This window comes from Bombina bombina, chromosome 7, assembly GCF_027579735.1.
Source record: "Bombina bombina isolate aBomBom1 chromosome 7, aBomBom1.pri, whole genome shotgun sequence".
Classification (NCBI taxonomy): Eukaryota; Metazoa; Chordata; class Amphibia; order Anura; family Bombinatoridae; genus Bombina; species Bombina bombina.
Window position 1 is genome coordinate 498103066 of NC_069505.1, and position 20460 is coordinate 498123525.

The window sequence follows — 20460 nt, forward strand, 5'->3', positions numbered from 1 at the left end:
ACCTGAAAACCAAAGTGGTAAACAAAATCAGAGATGGGAGATATGTAAATGTTTTCAAGCTCTCAGTTCAAGCTCATAGGGACAGGGAGCGCAGTGAGGACAGTACAAGCGTCCTGATAATTATCTTGAGTGGCTGCGCTACTTTCGTGTTTTGGCATCTTGTTACATCGAGCATCACCCAGATAGAGCTATTGATATTATCAAATACATGGACACGATTGACTATGTGTATTCTAGGTACGGGGAGGGCTTCTGGCGGAGCTACGACATAGAATTCCACCGTGAGCTGGCCAGGAACTCTGTATTAACTTTTGAGTCAATGGATATGCAGCTTTGGGCACGGTTAGGACAAGAGCAACCGGCTTCTCAACTCGAGCCTCAGCGTTTAGCAGTAGTGCATAATCACAGGGTGTTTGGTGTAGGGGGAGAGAATGCTGGAAGTTTAACGACAATCAGTGTAAGAGAGGGAGCAATTGTTCCTTTTGGCACGTCTGTTTCTACTGCAGCTTCCCACATCCAGGGTTGGATTGTAGCCGAAGACAGGATTTCCAGGGCCTAGGGGGCCAGCCAATGGACCTTCTGCAAGTAAGGGGCCCAACTCCTCTGAACCTGGCCATAATTGAGCCATGGATGGATGCCTATCTTGACAGGGAGGTGGCCTCAACGCTATTTTGGGGCATTAGGGATGGGTTCATCATACCGGTCTCTTCACCGGTGCTGGGGTCAAAACCTACGATCTGCCAGTGAGTTTCCTGGGGTTGTCAAGGAAAAGTTGGGTAAAGAAGTGGTGCTGGGGCGCATTGCAAGTCCATTTACAGTGTTACTATACCTGATTTGGTGGTTTCCTCACTAGGAGTCATTCCAGAAAAGGAACCATTTAAATGTTGTCTCATTCAACACTTGTCCCATCCAAAGGGTCATTCAGAGAATGACGCCATTGATCCAGCGATTAGTTCTGTACGCTATCAGTCATTCGATCAGGTGCTCAACCTGGTGAAGCAGGAGGGATACGGGTGTTTGATGGGGAAGCTGGACATTGAATCTGCCTTCATTTTTGTTGATGGGCATCAAATTTGAGGGCTTATTCTACATTGACAAATGTTTGCCAATGGGCTGCTCAGTCTCTTGTGCCTACTTCGAGAAATTCAGTTTGTTCTTGCATTGGGCAGTGGAGGCAGCAGCTGGTGGGGCACTACCTAGATGACTTCTTGTTGGTAGGGGCTCCTCGGTCGTGTGCTTGTGGACAGTTAATGGAGGTAATGAGGGAGGTAATGCAGAAGTTTGGGGTTCCTCTTGTGGAGGACAAAATGCAGGGCCTTTGCACAAAACTTTTTGGGCATATAAATAGACACAATGGCAATGCTTTGCTGAAGGATAAGGTCAGGCAAATTCTGGAAGCGGTTTCTATGGCTACTGCCGCATGTTGGTTGCCTTTGAGGGAGTTGCAATCGATATTAGGGCTTTTGAATTTTGCCTGAAGGGTAATCCCCATGGGCCGTGTCTTTAACCAGCGCCTTGAAGAGCTGCTGAAAGGTGGAGGAAGGAAGATTAGGATCACGTCAAACATGAGGGAGGATTTGAATATCTGACAACGATTTCTGGTAGAATTTAACAGGGTTTTCTTGTGGAGGGAAGGTCCAGTGTCCAGCCAGGCTCTGCAACTTTACAATGATGCCACTGGTGCTTTCGGTTACGAGGCTTATTTGGAGGGTGAATGGAGTGCAGAACCATGGCCTGTCAGCTGGGCGGAGCAATGTCTTACCAAAAATCTCACCCTGTTAGAATTGTTTCCAATTGTGGTGGCGGTTAAATTGTGGGATGATAGCCTTAGGGATCGTTCCATAATCTTCTGATCCGACAATCTAAGTGTTGTCTTTGCTATTAACAAATTGTCTTCCGCCTCTCGGATAGTGGTGAGGTATCTGTGCCACCTAGTCCTCAAAAGCTTGCAGCTAAATATTAACTTTGCTGCGTGACACGTGCTGGGGGTTAAATTCTATTGGCAGATGCATTATCCAGGTTTCAGTGGGCACAGTTTTGGAGACTGATGCCAGCGGCTGCAGCAAATGGCCTTTTGTATCCTCCTTTTATCTGGAAGATTGCAGGAGGTGGAACGAGGTCTTCCCTTTAGTGCAAGCTTTGTAGGCCCTGTCAACCTGGAAGGCTTTTTTACATCATTGGGAAGAGTGGGTATGTTTTTTGTCAAAAAAGGTCAGTTTCTACGGATAACGGGTCTCAGGTATTGCTGTTAGACTGGTTGTTGCGTCTGCGGAATGAAGGGGTTAGGAAGGGTGGCGTATATGGTAGGCTGTCTGCGGTAACATTTTTTAATAGGATGTACGGGCTGTCTGATTTCTCAAGTACATTTCTAGTGCACTAAGGGCTTGTCCAAGTATCAGTTCCATTGGGTTTTAGTTAGAGTAGCAGACTTTGCTGGCCTGGACTCAAAGAAAATTGCATCGCATTGGAGCTTCTACTAGTGCCACTGCCCTAGGTGGGCAGGTTGAGTCAATAAAAATGTTAAAAAGAAAGACAGCGCCTCATAGTGCAAGTGGGTTCCAACAGTAATGGATCACAATGAGAAAATAACAAGTGGTAGTATACTCACAAGGATATTGGCACCTTTGTTGAAGGAGGTGCAAATAAGCAGACTGACATTTGAATCAGCAGTATACAACCGTATACATCCTAGTACTATGTGACATCATTTTTTGTCTGATACTACATTCACTAAATCGGAGTATCAAGTATAGCTATTGTTCATGACATAAAATTAGACACCACATACTTTGTTAACGGCATATGCTGCCAGGCTTCCAATATTATCTATATAGTATCTCCACTAAAACAAATAGTAGTTCTTTCATGTCCCCTGACACATTCCCCAACCAGAGACCCTATTACAGTGCACCTTTTTTAAATACCTTAGCAATCTCATATATATTCAGACATAGGATATAGGAGGAAAATATGCTATGTGACAGGCGAAACACTGCTGTTACTGACTGCTGGCGGACTTATGTACAGCTGTCATTTAACTTATTGCTAATCTTGAAAATCCTATGGATGAGAAAAAGCAAACACTTCTCCCTCTTTAGCTTTATGCTTTGTTTTCATATATAGATAACTATTTTCTTTCATAGTTTATATTGCATCGACTCTTTATTCTTCATAGATTTATTATGGAGAAAGGATTAGGATGTATTCCTCAGATCAAATGCATTTTATTTGAAATTTTAGTTAGAAACATATACATTTAGGTTTTTTATACATGTATTTCTACACATGTTGACAATGTTCACATTTAGTATCTATCAGATCAATCACTTATTATTCAGGTTCGCAGATTCTTTGTTACACGTATATAAACATATCATCTGGTATTGTAACCTATTCATTCTGTTAATTATATACTATGCGCTGAAACATTGTTGTTTTTCAAACCGTACTGATTTGGGATTGGTTAGACTGTGACCAATCAAACATATTGGCAGGCTTTTTAAACATTTTTTGTAACCACATGTGTAATACATTTTACCTGATGAAACGGCCAGGAGCTTGCGGCCGAGAAACGCGTCCTAAGCTCGTACAATAAAGTGTTTTTAACTTTATTCACCGCAGCATTAATTGCTTTTTACTCTGCCTGCCAAGTCCTATTAGTTTTTATCAGACAATACTATTCTTTCGATTATCTGGGAAGTTTGTCCTTTTCAACATTCCTGTTTCCAGCGTGTACTACACGCATAGACCAACCGCTTGCTGTTTGTCTATACAGCACAACACCAGAGGATTCTGCTTCCATTCACAAGAGGAGAGTCCACAGCGGCCCATCCAGGAAAGCTGAATTTATTTGGCTCCAGCGTACTGACTGCTGATTCAAATGTCAGTCTGCTTATTTGCACCTCTTTCAACAAAGGTGCCAATATCCTTGTGAGTATACTACCACTTGTTATTTTCTCATTGTGATCCATTACTGTTGGAACTCACTTGCACTATGAGGCGCTGTCTTTCTTTTTACCATTTTTAGAGACTGTGTTTTCGATCAGACACACCAAAGACCAGCTGCCTGCTATTTTGTGAATCACTTCGACTACAAAACATCTACATCACGATAAGTTTGAAAGAAACATTGTTGCAGAGACATTGATACTTGTCGGCATTACTTTTCAGCACTTCATTCTATGGGACTTATATTACGATAAGTTATTTGTTATATACATTAAGAATTGTTTGATCACAAGCATATATACTGAATATATTTTTCTGTTTTTGGTTTTCTCATATATATGTCTTTTTATATGAATTGATTCAACTATTTAGTATTGAATTTTGCACTCATTATATTGGTAATATTTTTCTTTCTCTTACACATCACACACTACGGTTTCAGCTAATCTGATTCACATCACAGTGAAATAATTTTTTACAATTCACATGAGTATTTAATTCATTTTTTATAGCACATTTTATATTTCACTTTTACACATCCTTCACATCATTAATATACATTACTAATATATTTCTTATCCTTTCACCACAAACACATTAGGCGCATGCTATTACCTATTTGTCAATTGGTATTTTTTGAGTCAATAAAAAGTTTAGAGCACTTGAAGTCTCAGCGATATAAAGTATATACAGTATTCGCCAATCTGTTCAGAGCTAATGGTTTGCATGCTTTTTTCTCTGTCCTTATCCAGGTTTTCTTTACCCTTTTCTTGCATGCTTTTGTTAATATATAGGAATGAGGTTCTAAGTTGTTTACATTTGTTCTAGGTGTTTCCAGTAGGCCCATTTGGGTATGGATAGTGGGCCATTCTTTTATTCACTGGGCCTCCATCATAGCCCTAGCCCTTTCTCCCGGACAGCAGCTGGGATTTTCTCCTACTCAGGCTTCTTTGAGATGGCCGTGTCGCACCGGACTGCGGTGGAATGAACTGGCCCATCTGCTCCAGGAAGCTTGGTGTAGGTAGGGGAGACCCCACATAATCATCCTGCACCTAGGGGGCAATGACTTGGGTTTGGCCCCAGCTTTAGATCTTATTTTAGCTATGAAATTGGATATCCGTTGGTTATCAACGGCTTTCCAAGGAGTGAAAATTGCCTGGGCCAACATCATAGCTAGGTTGTAGTGGAGGAATTTCTCATCTAGGGCAGCATATAGGGTACGGAAGAAGGTGAATAGGGAGTTGGGGATGGCGGTCATGGCCACTGGGGGGGTTTGTTGTCAGGCATGAAAATCTGTCGGCGGACAGGAGACATTTGTATAGGCCACATGGTGTGCATTTGTCTAACGAGGGCCTTGGATTTTTTATTACCCACTTAAAACGGGCCTTGCTTACCCAAATTTAAGGGTTGTGGAGGCAAGAGCTTTCCTTATTTAATAAGGTTAGTCTCTTGTGGCGGGAGTTCAAGGCCTAATCTGAGGGCGGAGCTCTAAGGGGGTTGTCAATCGATGTCCCTAGGTGCCGGCCTAGGGGTGCTCCACCCCGCGGGCCTGCTGGCCATGCTCCTTCAGGGTGTTCGCTACTCCTAGTAGGCGGGGCCTAGAAGAGGTCCCGCATATCACACAGGGCCTTGTCCTCTTGCTGTTTAGGGTTAGCTAGAATGCTCAGATGCCGCCACTTAAGATGAAGACTTTGTGAAAGTCTATAGTTAAAATGATTTAAAGTTATTAATCAAAGTGACCATGACTGGTCTTTACTCCAACGTGGTGTCAGAGTTTTTTGTTCTGTAAGAATTATGGAGTTGGGTGGTTGTTAGTTAGATAGGAATGTCCAATGGGGGTTTAAGCCCTTATGTAATACAGCCTCAAGCATTACTAATTACACAGTGCAAGAAACTCCTTCAACTTGTAGCAAACAAAGCACAGTGCTGCAGCATAAACCAGCAGCTTCAGATATGCAACAGTCAGAGGTGGAGACTCTCACACAACTGCATGGATCATTTGTGGGATTTGAACTTCCTAAAATTACAGCTTTGACAGGGGCTGAGGCTGGTCCCAAAAAGCCTGTAATTACAAGACTACATGGAGCTGTTGCAGACCGTAAGGGCTAAAACCTCTAGTTCATATTCTCTGGGAAAAAATGGCCACCCCCCAAGGCCTACCTTAATAAGGAAAACACAAAAACCAGAGCTGGAGAAAAGATCAGACATTGTGGGCTTTATTAATAAATATATAAACATTCAATGACTTTTTACAAAGTTATCCTGAATGAGGTGGCAGCCAATGAAGTCCCTAATAAAAATAGCTTTAAACTATAGAGAGATCAAGGCCCCAAAAAATGACCTGTTGGCACCTAGCGAGGTACTAACTTGCAAGAGCTACAGATGCCCTAGAAGCCTTCAGGCTAGCAGACCGGTGGGGAGGAGCACCCCTATGTCACGACCTAGGGACACCCCCCCTCCCATTAGCTCAGCCATGAACTCAAATGGTCCCTGTACCCAAAAATTAATGGGCCATGAACTCCCACCACAAGATATGACACCTTACCTTCGACAAATGCACCACATCAAGGCGATACAAATTCCGTTTGTAAGCCGACAAATTATCGTGACGTACTATATAAACCTCCTGCGACCATGACAGCCTTCCCTAGCCCTCTTTTAATTTTCTTACAAACTCTATATGTGTACCGGGAAGATGGCAATAATGTTGGACCATCCAACCTTCACCCCTGGAAAGACCGTACAAATCCACCTGAAATCTGACTTCATGACATTTATAAGGTCTAAGGCTGGTAAGGAACCCAAATCATTGCGTCCTACATGCAAAAGAATAATGTGAGGCTTGTCCCATCGTCAATGAGCATCCTTCATTAAAGCTGGCAATTTACACCATCTTAGACCCCTGCGACCCAGCCACTGCAAGGACATATTAGACATCTGGAAACCCAACTGCTATCCATGTGGCATGGAAACAGCTTGAATCACCACCCAATGAACAAAGGAATGTTCCACAATCCAAATTCTAATGGAACTTCCGGCAAACCCTACAAGCAAACAAACTATAACAAACATAATAACAAACTGAGAGCCCAACCGCGACCAACGAGAAAAACACATGCCGACCAACCAAGAGCACCAAAAAACATGCACTATGTGGAAGTACATAAACTTTAAAATGCTGCGAGCGCCACTTGCCTAATTTCTTAATGGAATCTACGGGCCATCCTAATGCCACCGCACTAGTTTCCACCCCAATTCGAAATTAATGACACAAGATTTTGCTGGAGTACAAACCTACTGCCTTAGCAGTTTAAATAAGGCTGTACGGTCAATGTTAATCAAAAACTGAGGTCTACTACCATGTCTAACGCTATAAAATGACCATAGAAAAAGCAAATACCAGGGAGACTTAAACACTTCGCTCTTTATTGAAAATACATTACAATCTCAACAAACTCGGTTTGCATCAAATTAAACAGGTAACAACACCTGTGTAGTGCTGGCATCATCACAGCTCAGTTGATGCGTTTCGGCTCGTAGCTGTAGTCATAGCTGAATAACCTGCCCACTGTCAGTGCTCATTTATAAAACATGAAAGTCATAGTGATTGGGCTAGAAGAAAAATTACGTTGCACAGTAGTTGTAGTTTATACATTACATAGGGATACGTTCTACATTGTATTACAAAGTATCCAAATATTTCCTAATTTATATAACTTCTCTTAGTGCTGTTAAACAGTGTTTTGAATTGATAACCATATGAATATATCTATCTATCTATCTATCTATCTATATATACAATTTCAAAATGATATTCTCTATAAATGTACAAAACAAATATATTTTATTTTGTATACTGGTTATGAAAAATCCTTTATTAGAAGAGAAAAGCCAACTATTGATGTGGAAATGAATGGAGGGAAAATAGGGGCCGCATGTCCCACTGACTTGATTTGTTCTAATACATACGTTAAACCCTTTAAATGGTCTCAATAAATATACTACCACATTCCCTTATGTTTTAACCCTATTAAGATTAGTGTTTCCTTTCATTTGAAAATCCAAACCAGAATACGTGAACACCTAATTTATTTTAAAGCAGGGAATTTAACACCTCTTATTCAACACTTTACTAGAAAACATTCCAATTCTTCTGGTACTTTGAGATGGCCTATTATTCAAAGAGTAAGGACTCAAGATAGAGGAGGAGATCTTAACTACATACAAATTGCAAACCAGAATGCCTCAAGGCCTCAATTCAGAATTTGATCTGGTTAACTTTTGGCAATAATGTAGTGGGAATTGTCCTTTATTACAGGGATAATTTAATCTAAATAATCTAAATGAATTCTGACAGGAATAATCTTTTACAGGGTTAATAATATTTAGAAGAAACACTAATCTTAACCCTTTGAGGTTAAGATTAGATACAGTTGGAAAGGTTAGGCGAATACCTTTCCAACGGTGGATCTTGGGGGTTTGTAGCTGCTTAGATGCCTGAGATACAGGCTCCTAAGCAGCATGCCCCCTCTCCCTATATTGTGCATTATACATTTTAAATAAAGTTGCGCGGTGCCCTCAAGGTGGGTGAGTGCTAGCGATCGCTCTGAGCCATCGTCAGCACCTGACTGGGAAATTTTGCGATGGCTCAAGGGATTAATAGTGTTAAAACATAAGGGAATGTACTGGTAGTATATTTATTGAAACCCTTTGAAGGGTTTATTTTATAAATCTACTGCTTTGCATATTTAGGTTTATTAGACCCTCTTAATGTATGTATTAGAACGAATCAAGTGAGTGGGTCATGCACCCCCCCCATAGTTTTCCTCTATATTTATATCCACATCGATAGTTGGTTTTTCTCTTCTATTAAAGTGTTTTTCGTAACCAATACAAAATATAAAATATAATTCTTTTGAATGTTTATAGAGAATATAATTTTGAAATTATATATATATATATATTTATTCATATGGAAATCAATTCAAAACACTGTTTAACAGCACTACTGATGTTATTTAAATTAGTAAATATTTGGATACTTTGTAATACAATGTAGTTTGTATCGCTGTGTAATGTGTAAACTACAACTACTGTGCAACATCATTTTTCTTTTAGCCCAATCACTATGATTTTAGTGTTTTATAAATGAGCACTGACAGTGGGCAGGTTATTGAGCTATGACTACAGCTATGAGCCGAAACGCATCAACTGACCTGTGATGATTCCAGCACTACACAGGTGTTGTTACCTGTTTAATTTGATGTGAACCAAGTTTGTTTGGATTTTAATGTATACTCAATAAAGAGCGAAGTTTTTAAATCTCCCCGGTATTTGCTTCTTGTATGATCGTTTTATATTCTTTGCCTGACACCGGGTGGAACAGAACGAAGGAGAAAAAGCATCAGTTCCCAGGATCGTTTGTAATGAAGAAGTGCAGCTGTGGGTACGCTAATAGAATTGGCAGGAACTCCGAGAGGGGGAGGTAAGAGTGACATTTATACAGATTTTCATTATAATGATGCAAAGTCTTGGAATTTGAAAGACTGCCTTATGATTGCTTTATTTTTGGTTACTTTGTTGTTTCACTCCCTCCCTGTACACCAGAGTTTCTTTCTTGCGTGTATACGAATTCCAACCAATTACCTACAGGGATATAATAGGAGAGACAATATGTTCCTGGGATATAGTTAATTACTTATTGATGTTTGAAGAATAATTGGATCTGTGCTATCCTCCAGAGGGTAACTCTTTGTGATAGCAACAGCCACATAGCACATAGTCTTTGGACAATGCTAATGGGCAAACTTCACTAACTGCTTGCGTGGGAAGGGTCAACCAAGAACCTCTGGCTTCTTAGTCAATGTTACACTTTGCTATAAAATTTAAGAGCCCTTCATCTGAAAAGTGCACATGATCAACCAGCAACCCACTTCATTGAGTAGATCTAGCTGGGGACACCAATTCCCCCACTCGCAAAGCCCTAAAAAATGCTAGCGCAAAAGCAAGGCAGAAAAGCCTAACTTCATAACTTGGCAAACAAACCACTTCTAACCCCGTCAATAAAGAGGCCAAGTGATGGGCAGTTATATTTTTTCCTCACATCATTAGAACGCAGGCCAATTTCCCCCAACATTCTACTATTTGCCAAACCCAAAAGGACTGACACAAGTCTGAGAATCCAAAGAGCTTTAAAAAAGATATATGCAAATAATATTACGAGATAAACCTTCCAATGAAGAATTTATAAATATAAAGTCCATGCACCCAAACTCCACTAGTGCAGAGCAAAATATAGTCCAAAACATTCCATTTCTATAAAGGGACACTAAACCCATTTTTTTTCGTTCAAAATTCAGATAGAGCAAGCAATTTTAAGTAACTTTCTAATTTACTCCTATTATCAATTTGTCTTCATTCTCTTGCTATCTTTTTTTATAAAGCAGGAAAATAAAAGCATATGAGCCAGCCCATTTTAGATTCAGTACCCTGGATAGCGCTTGCTTATTTGTGGCTACATTTAGCAAACCAATAAGCAAGCATAATCCAGGTTCTAAACCAAAAATGGGCCGGCTCCTAAGCTTTTAATTCCTGCTTTTTAAATAAAGATAGCAAGAGAATGAAGAAAAACTGATAATAGGAGTAAATTAGAACGTTGCTTAAAATTGCTGCTCTATCTGAATCATGAAAGAAAAAAAAAATGGGTTTAGTGTCCCTTTAAAGGGACAGTCAACACCAAAATTGTTATTGTTTAAAAAGATAAATAACTCCTTTACTACTTATTCCCCAGCTTTGCACAACCAACATTGTTATATTAATATACTTTATAACCTTTAAACCTCTAAATGTCTGCCGCTAGCAGGGGGGGGGGTCAATCAACCCGGTCGTTTGAGATTGGGCGGATTGATATCCACAGCCTCAGAGGCGGTGGACAAGTTAAGGAGCAGCGGTCTTAAGACTGCTGCTTCTTAACTCCTGTTTCCGGCGAGCCTGAAGGCTTGTGCGCAAACAGGAACATTAAGGGCCAATAATAAATCTGCCCCCATAAGCAGACACTGTTGTAAACCTCAGGGGAAGATAAGTCCTTTAACAAAAAGATGCTTCCATGTAGTGTGTAGTTTAAAGTTTAAAAACTTTATTAAAAGAGCAACATGAGATCCAAATTAAAAAGTACAAACTGCAACTGGTTTCTCAGCCTCACACACTGGCTGTTTCATCAGACAGTGTAAACGGTGATTAAACAGCCAGCTGAATGGCTCTGAGAGTTCCGTCTGCTTATGATCACTATCTATTGGTGATTATTAAATGTGAGTAGTATTGCACATTTAAACCTTTAATACAAAGTGATGATATTTGTGATACGCCCCCTTTATTTGTGTATCTATATCTTTGTAAAGTATTTTTGATATGTTTTGTGGAACTTTTTAGTTTTGCAGAACCGTTAACCAGAGCTCTGAAGTCGCGGTAATCATTCTGGCGTAAATTACAATTGCACTCAAGTGATTGCGCTTACTTTCAACTCGTAATGCGAGTAGTAAGCCCGACGGACGCAAAGTCCAGCGATAAACCCCTCATAGCTTTAGTGCAAATATTTGTGCTCCACTCTTTATCTGTCCCTAAGTGTCCAGAGGCTCAGCATAATCAGAACCATGAATAGGAAAATTAAATTTGTGATAAAGCCTTATTACAAGTTGAAAGCAACATACTGGAGCATCATGATTGTGGCAAGACTTTGGAGCAGGTGAATGTTCCACTCCCTTTAGATCAGTGATTTTTAACCTTTTTTTTGCCGTGGCACACTATTTTACATTAAAAAATCCTGTGGCACACCACCATCCCAAAATTTAAAAAAAATCACACATTGTAGCCTAATACAGCATATATATACACATACACACAAACACACACATACTGTATTGTGCTGTTATGCCATGCATCCTACAAACTACCCCTGCACTGGGAGAAAAAACAAGCAAAGTTTAAAAAAAATGTCACACTGTTGTCAGTCTGCCGTGGCACACCTGAGGATCTCTCATGGCACACTAGTGTGCCACGGCACACTGGTTGAAAAACACTGCTTTAGATAACACACAAATATAAAAAATTGTGATTGAGAACAAGGGAAGGAATGTGTGAGTTCTTCAGATCCTATTGTCCTTAAAGGGACATAAAACAGGTTGAGATCTGTGCATATCCTAAAAGGGCTAATTAATTAGAAAATAGTTTGCATAAAAAAATTGTTTAAAACTTGCTGGCAAGTATTTCAAAATAATTTTCAAAAATAAGCTAAATTAATTACATAGCTAAACTGGCTGGAGCAGCCAACTCCAACCCCCTAATCAGTGTATTTCAACTGAGTTCACAGCTTTTAGGCATGCTCCAGCAGATAATCCCTACGCATTTTTGTATTCTAACAAAGCAACAATGGATATAGATACAGCCATAAAATGAATTGTGTGGGGGGAGTTAGAGCTTTATAATTCAGAGACAAAGAAAGGGTTAATGGCGAGGCACTGCAGTATAAATTTGCAGGTAAAGTAAATAAAGCACATATTATTATATTTTGTTTTTAATCCAACTTGTTTTATGTCCCTGTAAACCTCAGGAAGAGGATAAAGAATCTGACTGACAAAGCAAGAGTGCAGATGTGAAGTCTGAGAGTGGGAGTCTGGAGCATACTTGACCCTTGAAAAATAATGAGGGGACCAAGTAGAAGAGGCAGAGGCAACTTCTGTTAGTTTTGGGATTAGTACTTTGGAAGCATTGCCTTTAATCTAATTGGATAATTCACAATAATCTATTTAGGTTTAAATCAGTGTCTTCACAGGAGTGTTCCAGTGGGATGAATTCCCTTTCTACAGGAAATTAACGGCTAGATTTAGAGTTTTGCGGCCAAAGGGGTGCGTTAGCTACGCATGTTTTTTTCCCCCCTGCACCTTTTAAATAACGCTGGTATTTAGAGTTCTCTGAAGGGCTGCTTTAGGCTCCAAAAAGGGAGCGTAGAGCATAATTTACCGCCACTTCAACTTTCAATACCAGCGTTGCTTACGATAGTGGCCAGCTTGAAAAACGTGCTCGTGCACAATTTCCCCATAGGAAACAATGGGGCAGTTTGAGCTGCAAAAAAACCCAACACCTGCAAAAAAGCAGCGTTAAGCTCCTAACGCAGCCCCATTGTTTCCTATGGGGAAACACTTCCTAAGTCTGCACCTAACACCCTAACATGTACCCCGAGTCTAAACACCCCTAGCCTTACACTTATTAACCCCTAATCTGCCACCCCCGCTATCGCTGACACCTGCATTATACAATTAACCCCTAATCTGCTGCTCCAGACACCGCCGCAACATACATTGTGTGGGGGGAGTTACAGCTTTATAATTCAGAGACAAAGAAAGGGTTACATTATCCCTATGAACCCCTAATCTGCTGTCCCCAACGTTGCCGACACCTACATTATAATTATTAACCCCTAATCTGCCGCCCCCACGTCGCCGCTACCTTACCTACACTTATTAACCCCTAATCTGCCGACCGGACCTCGCCGCCACTATAATAAATGTATTAACCCCTAAACTGCCACACTCCCGCCTCGCAAACACTATAATACATTGTATTAACCCCTAATCTGCCCTCCCTAACATCTTTGACACCTAACTTCAAGTATTAACCCCTAATCTGCCGACCGGACCTCGTCGCTACTCTAATAAATGTATTAACCCCTAAAGCTAAGTCTAACCCTAACACTAACACCCCCCTAAATTAAATATAATTTTTATCTAATGAAATAAATTAAATCTTATTAAATAAATTATTCCTATTTAAAGCTAAATACTTACCTGTAAAATAAATCCTAATATAGCTACAATATAACAAATAATTATATTGTAGCTATTTTAGGATTTATATTTATTTTACAGGCAACTTTGTATTTATTTTAACTAGGTACAATAGCTATTAAATAGTTATTTACTATTTAATAGCTACCTAGTTAAAATAATAACAAAATTACCTGTAAAATAAATCCTAACCTAAGTTACAATTAAACCTAACACTACACTATCAATAAATAAATTAACTAAACTACCTACAATTATCTACAATTAAATCAACTAAACTAAATTACAAAAAATAAAAAAAGATTACAAGAATTTTAAACTAATTACACCTACTCTAAGCCCCCTAAAAAAATAACAAAGCCCCCCAAAATAAAAAAAATGCCCTACCCTATTCTAAAATAAAAAGTTAACAGCTCTATTACCTTACCAGCCCTTAAAAGGGCTTTTTGTGGGGCATGCCCCAAAGAAATCAGCTCTTTTGCCTGTAAAAAAAAACATACAATACCCCCCCCAACATTACAACCCACCACCCACATACCCCTAATCTAACCCACCCAAACCCCCCTTAAAAAACCTAACACTAAGCCCCTGAAGATCTCCCTACCTTGTATTCACCCAGCCGGGTATCACCGATCCGTCCAGAAGAGGTCCTCCAGAGGGTCCGAAGTCTTCATCCTATCCGGCAAGAAGAGGTCCTCCAGAGGCTCGGAAGGCTTCATCCAGGCGGCATTTTCTATCTTCTTCCATCTGGAGCGGAGAGGGTCCATCTTGAAGCAGCCGGTGCGGATCCATCCTCTTCTAACGACGTCCTAAGTCCGAATGAAGGTTTATTTAAATGACGTCATCCAAGATGGCGTCCCTCGAATTCTGATTGGCAGATAGGAGTCTATCAGCCAATCGGTATTAAGGTATGAAAAATCGGATTGGCTGATTGAATCAGCCAATCAGATTCAAGATCAATCGGATTGGCTGATCCAATCAGCCAATCAGATTGAGCTCGCATTCTATTGGCTGTTCCGATAAGAGGATCATGTGACAAGTGCAAATATGTGAAAAATCCTTAAATATTTTTTTCAATTCTAAAGAGTCATATGACAACCATGTGATATTTGGAGTCACGTGACAACCAGGTGATATTTAGTCATGTGACAACTGTATATATCTGAAAAATGATTAGACTTCCCTATGATGTCTAGAGGGTCATGTGACAAGTGCAAATATCTGGAGAATCATTTCATATTCTTTTCTATTCTAAAGAGTCATATGACAAACATGTGATTTTTTTACAGCCACGTGACAGCCATGTGATATTTAGTCATGTGACAACCATGTGATGTCTAGAGGGTCATGTGACAAGTGCAAATATCTGGAGAATTATTTCATATTCTTTTCAATTCTAAAGAGTCATATGACAAACATGTGATCTTTTTGTCATGTGACAATCAAGTGATATTTAGAATCATGTGACAACCATGTGATGTCTACAGGGTCATGTGACAAGTGCAAATATCTGAAAAATCCTTTAATATTTTTTTCAATTCTAAAGAGTCATATGACAACCATGTGATATTTGGAGTCACGTGACAACCAGGTGATATTTAGTCATGTGACAACTGTATATATCTGAAAAATGATTAGACTTCCCTATCAATTCTAAAGAGCCAAATGACAACCATTTGATGTCTAGAGGGTCATGTGACAAGTGCAAATATCTGGAGAATCATTTCATATTCTTTTCAATTCTAAAGAGTCGTATGACAACCATGTGATCTTTTTGTCATGTGACAACCATGTGATATCTAGAGGGTATGTGACAAGTGCAAATATCTAGAGAATCATTTCATATTCTTTTCAATTCTAAAGAGTCATATGACAACCATGTGATCTTTTCATCATGTGACAAACATGTGATATTTAGAGTCATGTAACAACCATGTGATGTCTAGAGGGTCATGTGACAAGTGAAATATCTGGAAAATAATTTCATATTCTTTTCCATTCTAAAGAGTCATATGACAACCATGTGATTTTTTTACAGCTATGTGATATTCAGTCATGTGAAAACCATGTGATGTCTAGAGGGTCATGTGACAAGTGCAAATATCTAAAGAATCATTTCATATTCTTTTCAATTCTAAAGAGTCATATGACAACCATGTGATCTTTTCATCATGTGACAACCATGTGATATTCTAAAGAGTCGTGTGACAACCATGTGATGTCTAGAGGGTCATGTGACAAGTGCAAATATCTAAAGAATCATTTCATATTCTTTTCAATTCTAAAGAGTCATATGACAACCATATGATCTTTTCGTCATGTGACAACCAAGTGATATTTAGAGTCATGTGACAACCATGTGATGTCTAGAGGGTCATGTGACAAGTGCAAATATCTGGAGAATTATTTCATATTGTTTTCAATTCTAAAGAGTCATATGACAACCATGTGATCTTTTTGTCATGTGACAAACATGTGATATTTAGAGTCATGTGACAACTATGTTATATCTAGAGGGTCATGTGACAACTGTATGTATCTGAAAAATGATTAGACTTCCCTATCAATTCTAAAGAGTCATATGATAACCATGTGATATTTGGAGTCATGTGACAACCATGTTATATCTAGAGGGTCATGTGATAACTGTATATTTCTGAAAAAATATTAGACTTCCCTATCAATTCTAAAGAGTCATATGACATCCATGTGATGTCTAGAAGGTCATGTGACAAGTGCAAATATCTAGAGAATCATTTCATATTCTTTTCAATTCTAAAGAGTGATATGACAACCATGTGATCTTTTCGTCATGTGACAACCATGTGATATTTAGAGTCATGTGACAAACATGTGATGTCTAGAGGGTCATGTAACAAGTGCAAATTTCTAGAGAATCATTTCATATTCTTTTCAATTCTAAAGAGTCATATGACAGCCATGTGATCTTTTTGTCATGTGACAACCATGTGATATTTAGAGTCATATGACAACCATGTGATGTCTAGAGGGTCATGTGACAAGTGCAAATATCTGGAGAATCATTTCATATTCTTTTCAATTCTAAAGAGTCATATGACAACCATGTGATCTTTTCATCATTTGACAACCATGTGATATTTAGAGTCATATGACAACCACGTGATGTCTAGAGGGTCATGAGACAAGCGCGAATATCTGGAGAATCAATTCGTACGGCTAGATTTAGAGTTTTGTCGGTAAAGACCCGCGTAGCTAACGCAGCTTTTTTTCCCAACGCACCCTTAAGACAACGCTGGTATTTAGAGTTGTCTGAAGGGCTGCGTTAGGCTCCAAAAAGGGTGCGTTGAGCCTAATTTACCGCCACTTCAACCCTCAATACCAGCGTTGCTTACGGTAGCGGTAAGCTGTCAAAACGTTCTCGTGCACGATATCCCCATAGGAAACAATGGGGCAGTTTGGGATGAAAAAAAACCTAACACCTGCAAAAAAGCAGCGTTAAGCTCCCAGCGCAGCCCCATTGTTTCCTATGGGGAAACACTTTCTAAGTCTGCACCTACCACTCTATGAACCCCGAGTCTAAACACCCCTAACCTTACACTTATTAACCCCTAATCTGCCGCCTCCGCTATCGCTGACACCTGCATTATACTATTAACCCCTAATCTGCCGCTCCGTACACCACCGCAACCTACATTATCCCTATGAACCCCTAATCTACTGCCCCTAACACCGCCGACCCCTATATTATATTTATTAACCCCTAATCTGCAACCCAAAAGTCGCCGCTACCTTACCTACACTTATTAACCCCTAATCTGCCGACCGGACCTCGCCACCACTATAATAAATGTATTAACCCTTAAACTGCTGCACTCCCGTCTCACAAACCCTATATAAAAATAGTATTAACCCCTAATCTGCCCTCCCTAACCTCGCCGCCACCTAACTTCAAGTATTAACCCCTAATCTGCCGACCGGACCTCGCCGCTACTCTAATAAATATATTAACCCCTAAAGCTAAGTCTAACCCTAACACCCCCCTAAATTAAATATAATTTTAATCTAACAAAATAAATTAAATTGTATTAACTAAAGTATTCCTATTTAAAACTAAATACTTACCTGTAAAATAAACCCTAATATAGCTACAATATAATGAATAATTATATTGTAGCTATTTTAGGATTTATATTTATTTTACAGGCAACTTTGTATTTATTTTAACTAGGTACAATAGCTATTAAATAGTTATTTACTATTTAATAGCTACCTAGTTAAAATAAGTACAACATTACCTGTAAAATAAATCCTAACCTAAGTTACAATTAAACCTAACACTACACTATCAATAAATTAATTAAATAAATTACCTACAATTACATACAATAAAATAAACTAAACTAAATTACAAAAAACAAACACTAAATTACAAAAATTAAAAAAAGATTACAAGAATATTAGGCTAATTACACCTACTCTAAGCCCCCTAATAAAATAAAAAAGTCTCCCAAAATAATAAAGGTCCCTACCCTATTCTGAATTAAAAAGTAATCAGCTCTTTTACCAGCCCTTAAAAGGGCTTTTTGCGGGGCATGCCCCAAAGAAATCAGCTCTTTTGCCTGTAAAAAAAAATACAACCCCCCCAACATTAAAACCCACCACCCACATACCCCTACTCTAACCCAAACCCCCTTAAATAAACCTAACACTACCCCCCTGAAGATCTCCCTACCTTGAGCCGTATTCACCCAGCCGGGCCAAAGTCTTCATCCGATGGGGCAGAAGAGGACATCCAGACCGGCAGAAGTCTTCATCCAAGCGGGGCAAGAAGAGGTCTTCCATCCATCAGAAGTCTTGATCCAGGCGGCATCTTCTCTGTTCATCCATCCGGAGCGGAGCGGCAGCATCCTATCCGGGCAGAAGAGGACATCCGGACCGGCAGACATCTTCATCCAAGCGGCATCTTCTATCTTCATCCATCCGGAACGGAGCCATCTTCTTTCCAGCCGACGAGGATCCATCCTTCTTCACTGACGCCTACTCGCTGAATGAAGGTTCCTTTAAATGACCAAAGAAATACTGTATAATATACAATATTAAGGTAGCGCCACACAGCAATGAATATAGATAATAAAACACCACATACAATACAGTGTAGTAATTGATAAGCAGTTCAAAATATTATCCAAAAAATAAACAATCGGACAATTTGAAAGATCAGAGAATCATATGATATAGTCCCCTTTAAAAAGTCATTCCAATATTTGAAAAAGAAACATAAAATTCAAACTTCCCTTTTAACCCCTTAAGGACCAAGGCCTTTTTTCAATTTCTTTCCCTTAAAGACCAGGGCTATTTTTACATTTCTGCGGTGTTTATGTTTAGCTGTAATTTTCCGTTTACTCATTTACTGTACCCACACATATTATATACCGTTTTTCTCGCCACTAAATGGAATTTCTAAAGATACCATTATTTTCATCATATCTTATAATTTATTATTAAAAAAATTATAAAATATGAGGAAAAAATGGAAAAAAACACACTTTTTCTAACTTTGACCCCAAAATCTGTTACACATCTACAACCACCAAAAAACACCCATGCTAAATAGTTTCTAAATTTTGTCCTGAGTTTAGAAATACCCAATGTTTACATCTTCTTTGCTTTTTTTGCAAGTTATAGGGCCATAAATACAAGTAGCACTTTGCTATTTCCAAACCATTTTTTTTCAAAATTAGCGCTAGTTATATTAGAACACTAATATCTTTCAGGAATCCCTGAATATCCATTGACATGTATATATTTTTTTTTAGTAGACATCCCAAAGTATTGATCTAGGCCAATTTTGGTATATATTCATGCCACCATTTCACCGCCATATGCGATCAAATACAAAAAATAGTTCACTTTTTCACAATTTTTTTCACAAACTTTCGGTTTCTCACTGAAATTATTTACAAACAGCTTGTGCAATTATGGCATAAATGGTTGTAAATTTTTCTCTGGGATCCCCTTTGTTCAGAAATAGCAGACATATATGACTTTGGCGTTGCTTTTTGGTAATTAGAAGGCCGCTAAATGCCACTGTGCACCACACGTGTATTATGCCCATCAGTGAAGGGGTTAATCAGGGAGCATGTAGGGAGCTTTTTGGGGTAATTTTAGATTTAGTGTAGTGTAGTAGACAACCCCAAGTATTGATCTAGGCCCATTTTGGTATATTTCATGCTACCATTTCACCGCCAAATGCGATCAAATTAAAAAAAACGTTAAATTTTTCACAATTTTAGGTTTCTCACTGAAATCATTTACAAACAGCTTGTGCAATTATGGCACAAATTGTTGTAAATGCTTCTCTGGGATCCCCTTTGTTCAGAAATAGCAGACATATATGGGTTTGGCGTTGCTTTTTGGTACTTAGAAGGCCGCTAAATGCCGCTGCGCATCACACGTGTATTATGGCTAGCAGTGAAGGGGTTAATTAGGTAGCTTGTAGGGAGCTTGCAGGGTTAATTTTAGCTTTAGTGTAGAGCTCAGCCTCCCACCTGAAACATCAGACCCCCTGATCCCTCCCAAACAGCTCTCTTCCCTCCCCCACCCCACAATTGTCCCCGCCATCTTTAGTACTGGCAGCAACTCTGTCAGTACTAAAATAAAAGGTATATTTAGGCTTTTTTTTTTTTTTAAA

The 20460-nt window shown here is 39.2% G+C and overlaps 1 protein-coding gene across 2 annotated transcripts in view; it reads right to left on the reverse strand.

The window, feature by feature from the left end:
• Window positions 1–20460, reverse strand: part of LOC128666864 (cytochrome P450 2G1) — a 162187-nt gene that overhangs the window by 122905 nt on the left and 18822 nt on the right. Inside the window, exon 1 of one of the 2 annotated variants that reach the window (XM_053721666.1) lies at window positions 18502–18570. The exons of the other annotated variant lie outside the window; for it this stretch is intronic. Coding sequence (XP_053577641.1) covers window positions 18502–18539 — 38 coding nt within the window. The 5' untranslated portion in view covers window positions 18540–18570. Of the gene's footprint in view, window positions 1–18501; window positions 18571–20460 lie in introns of those variants that run through there. 2 annotated transcript variants of the gene reach the window in all.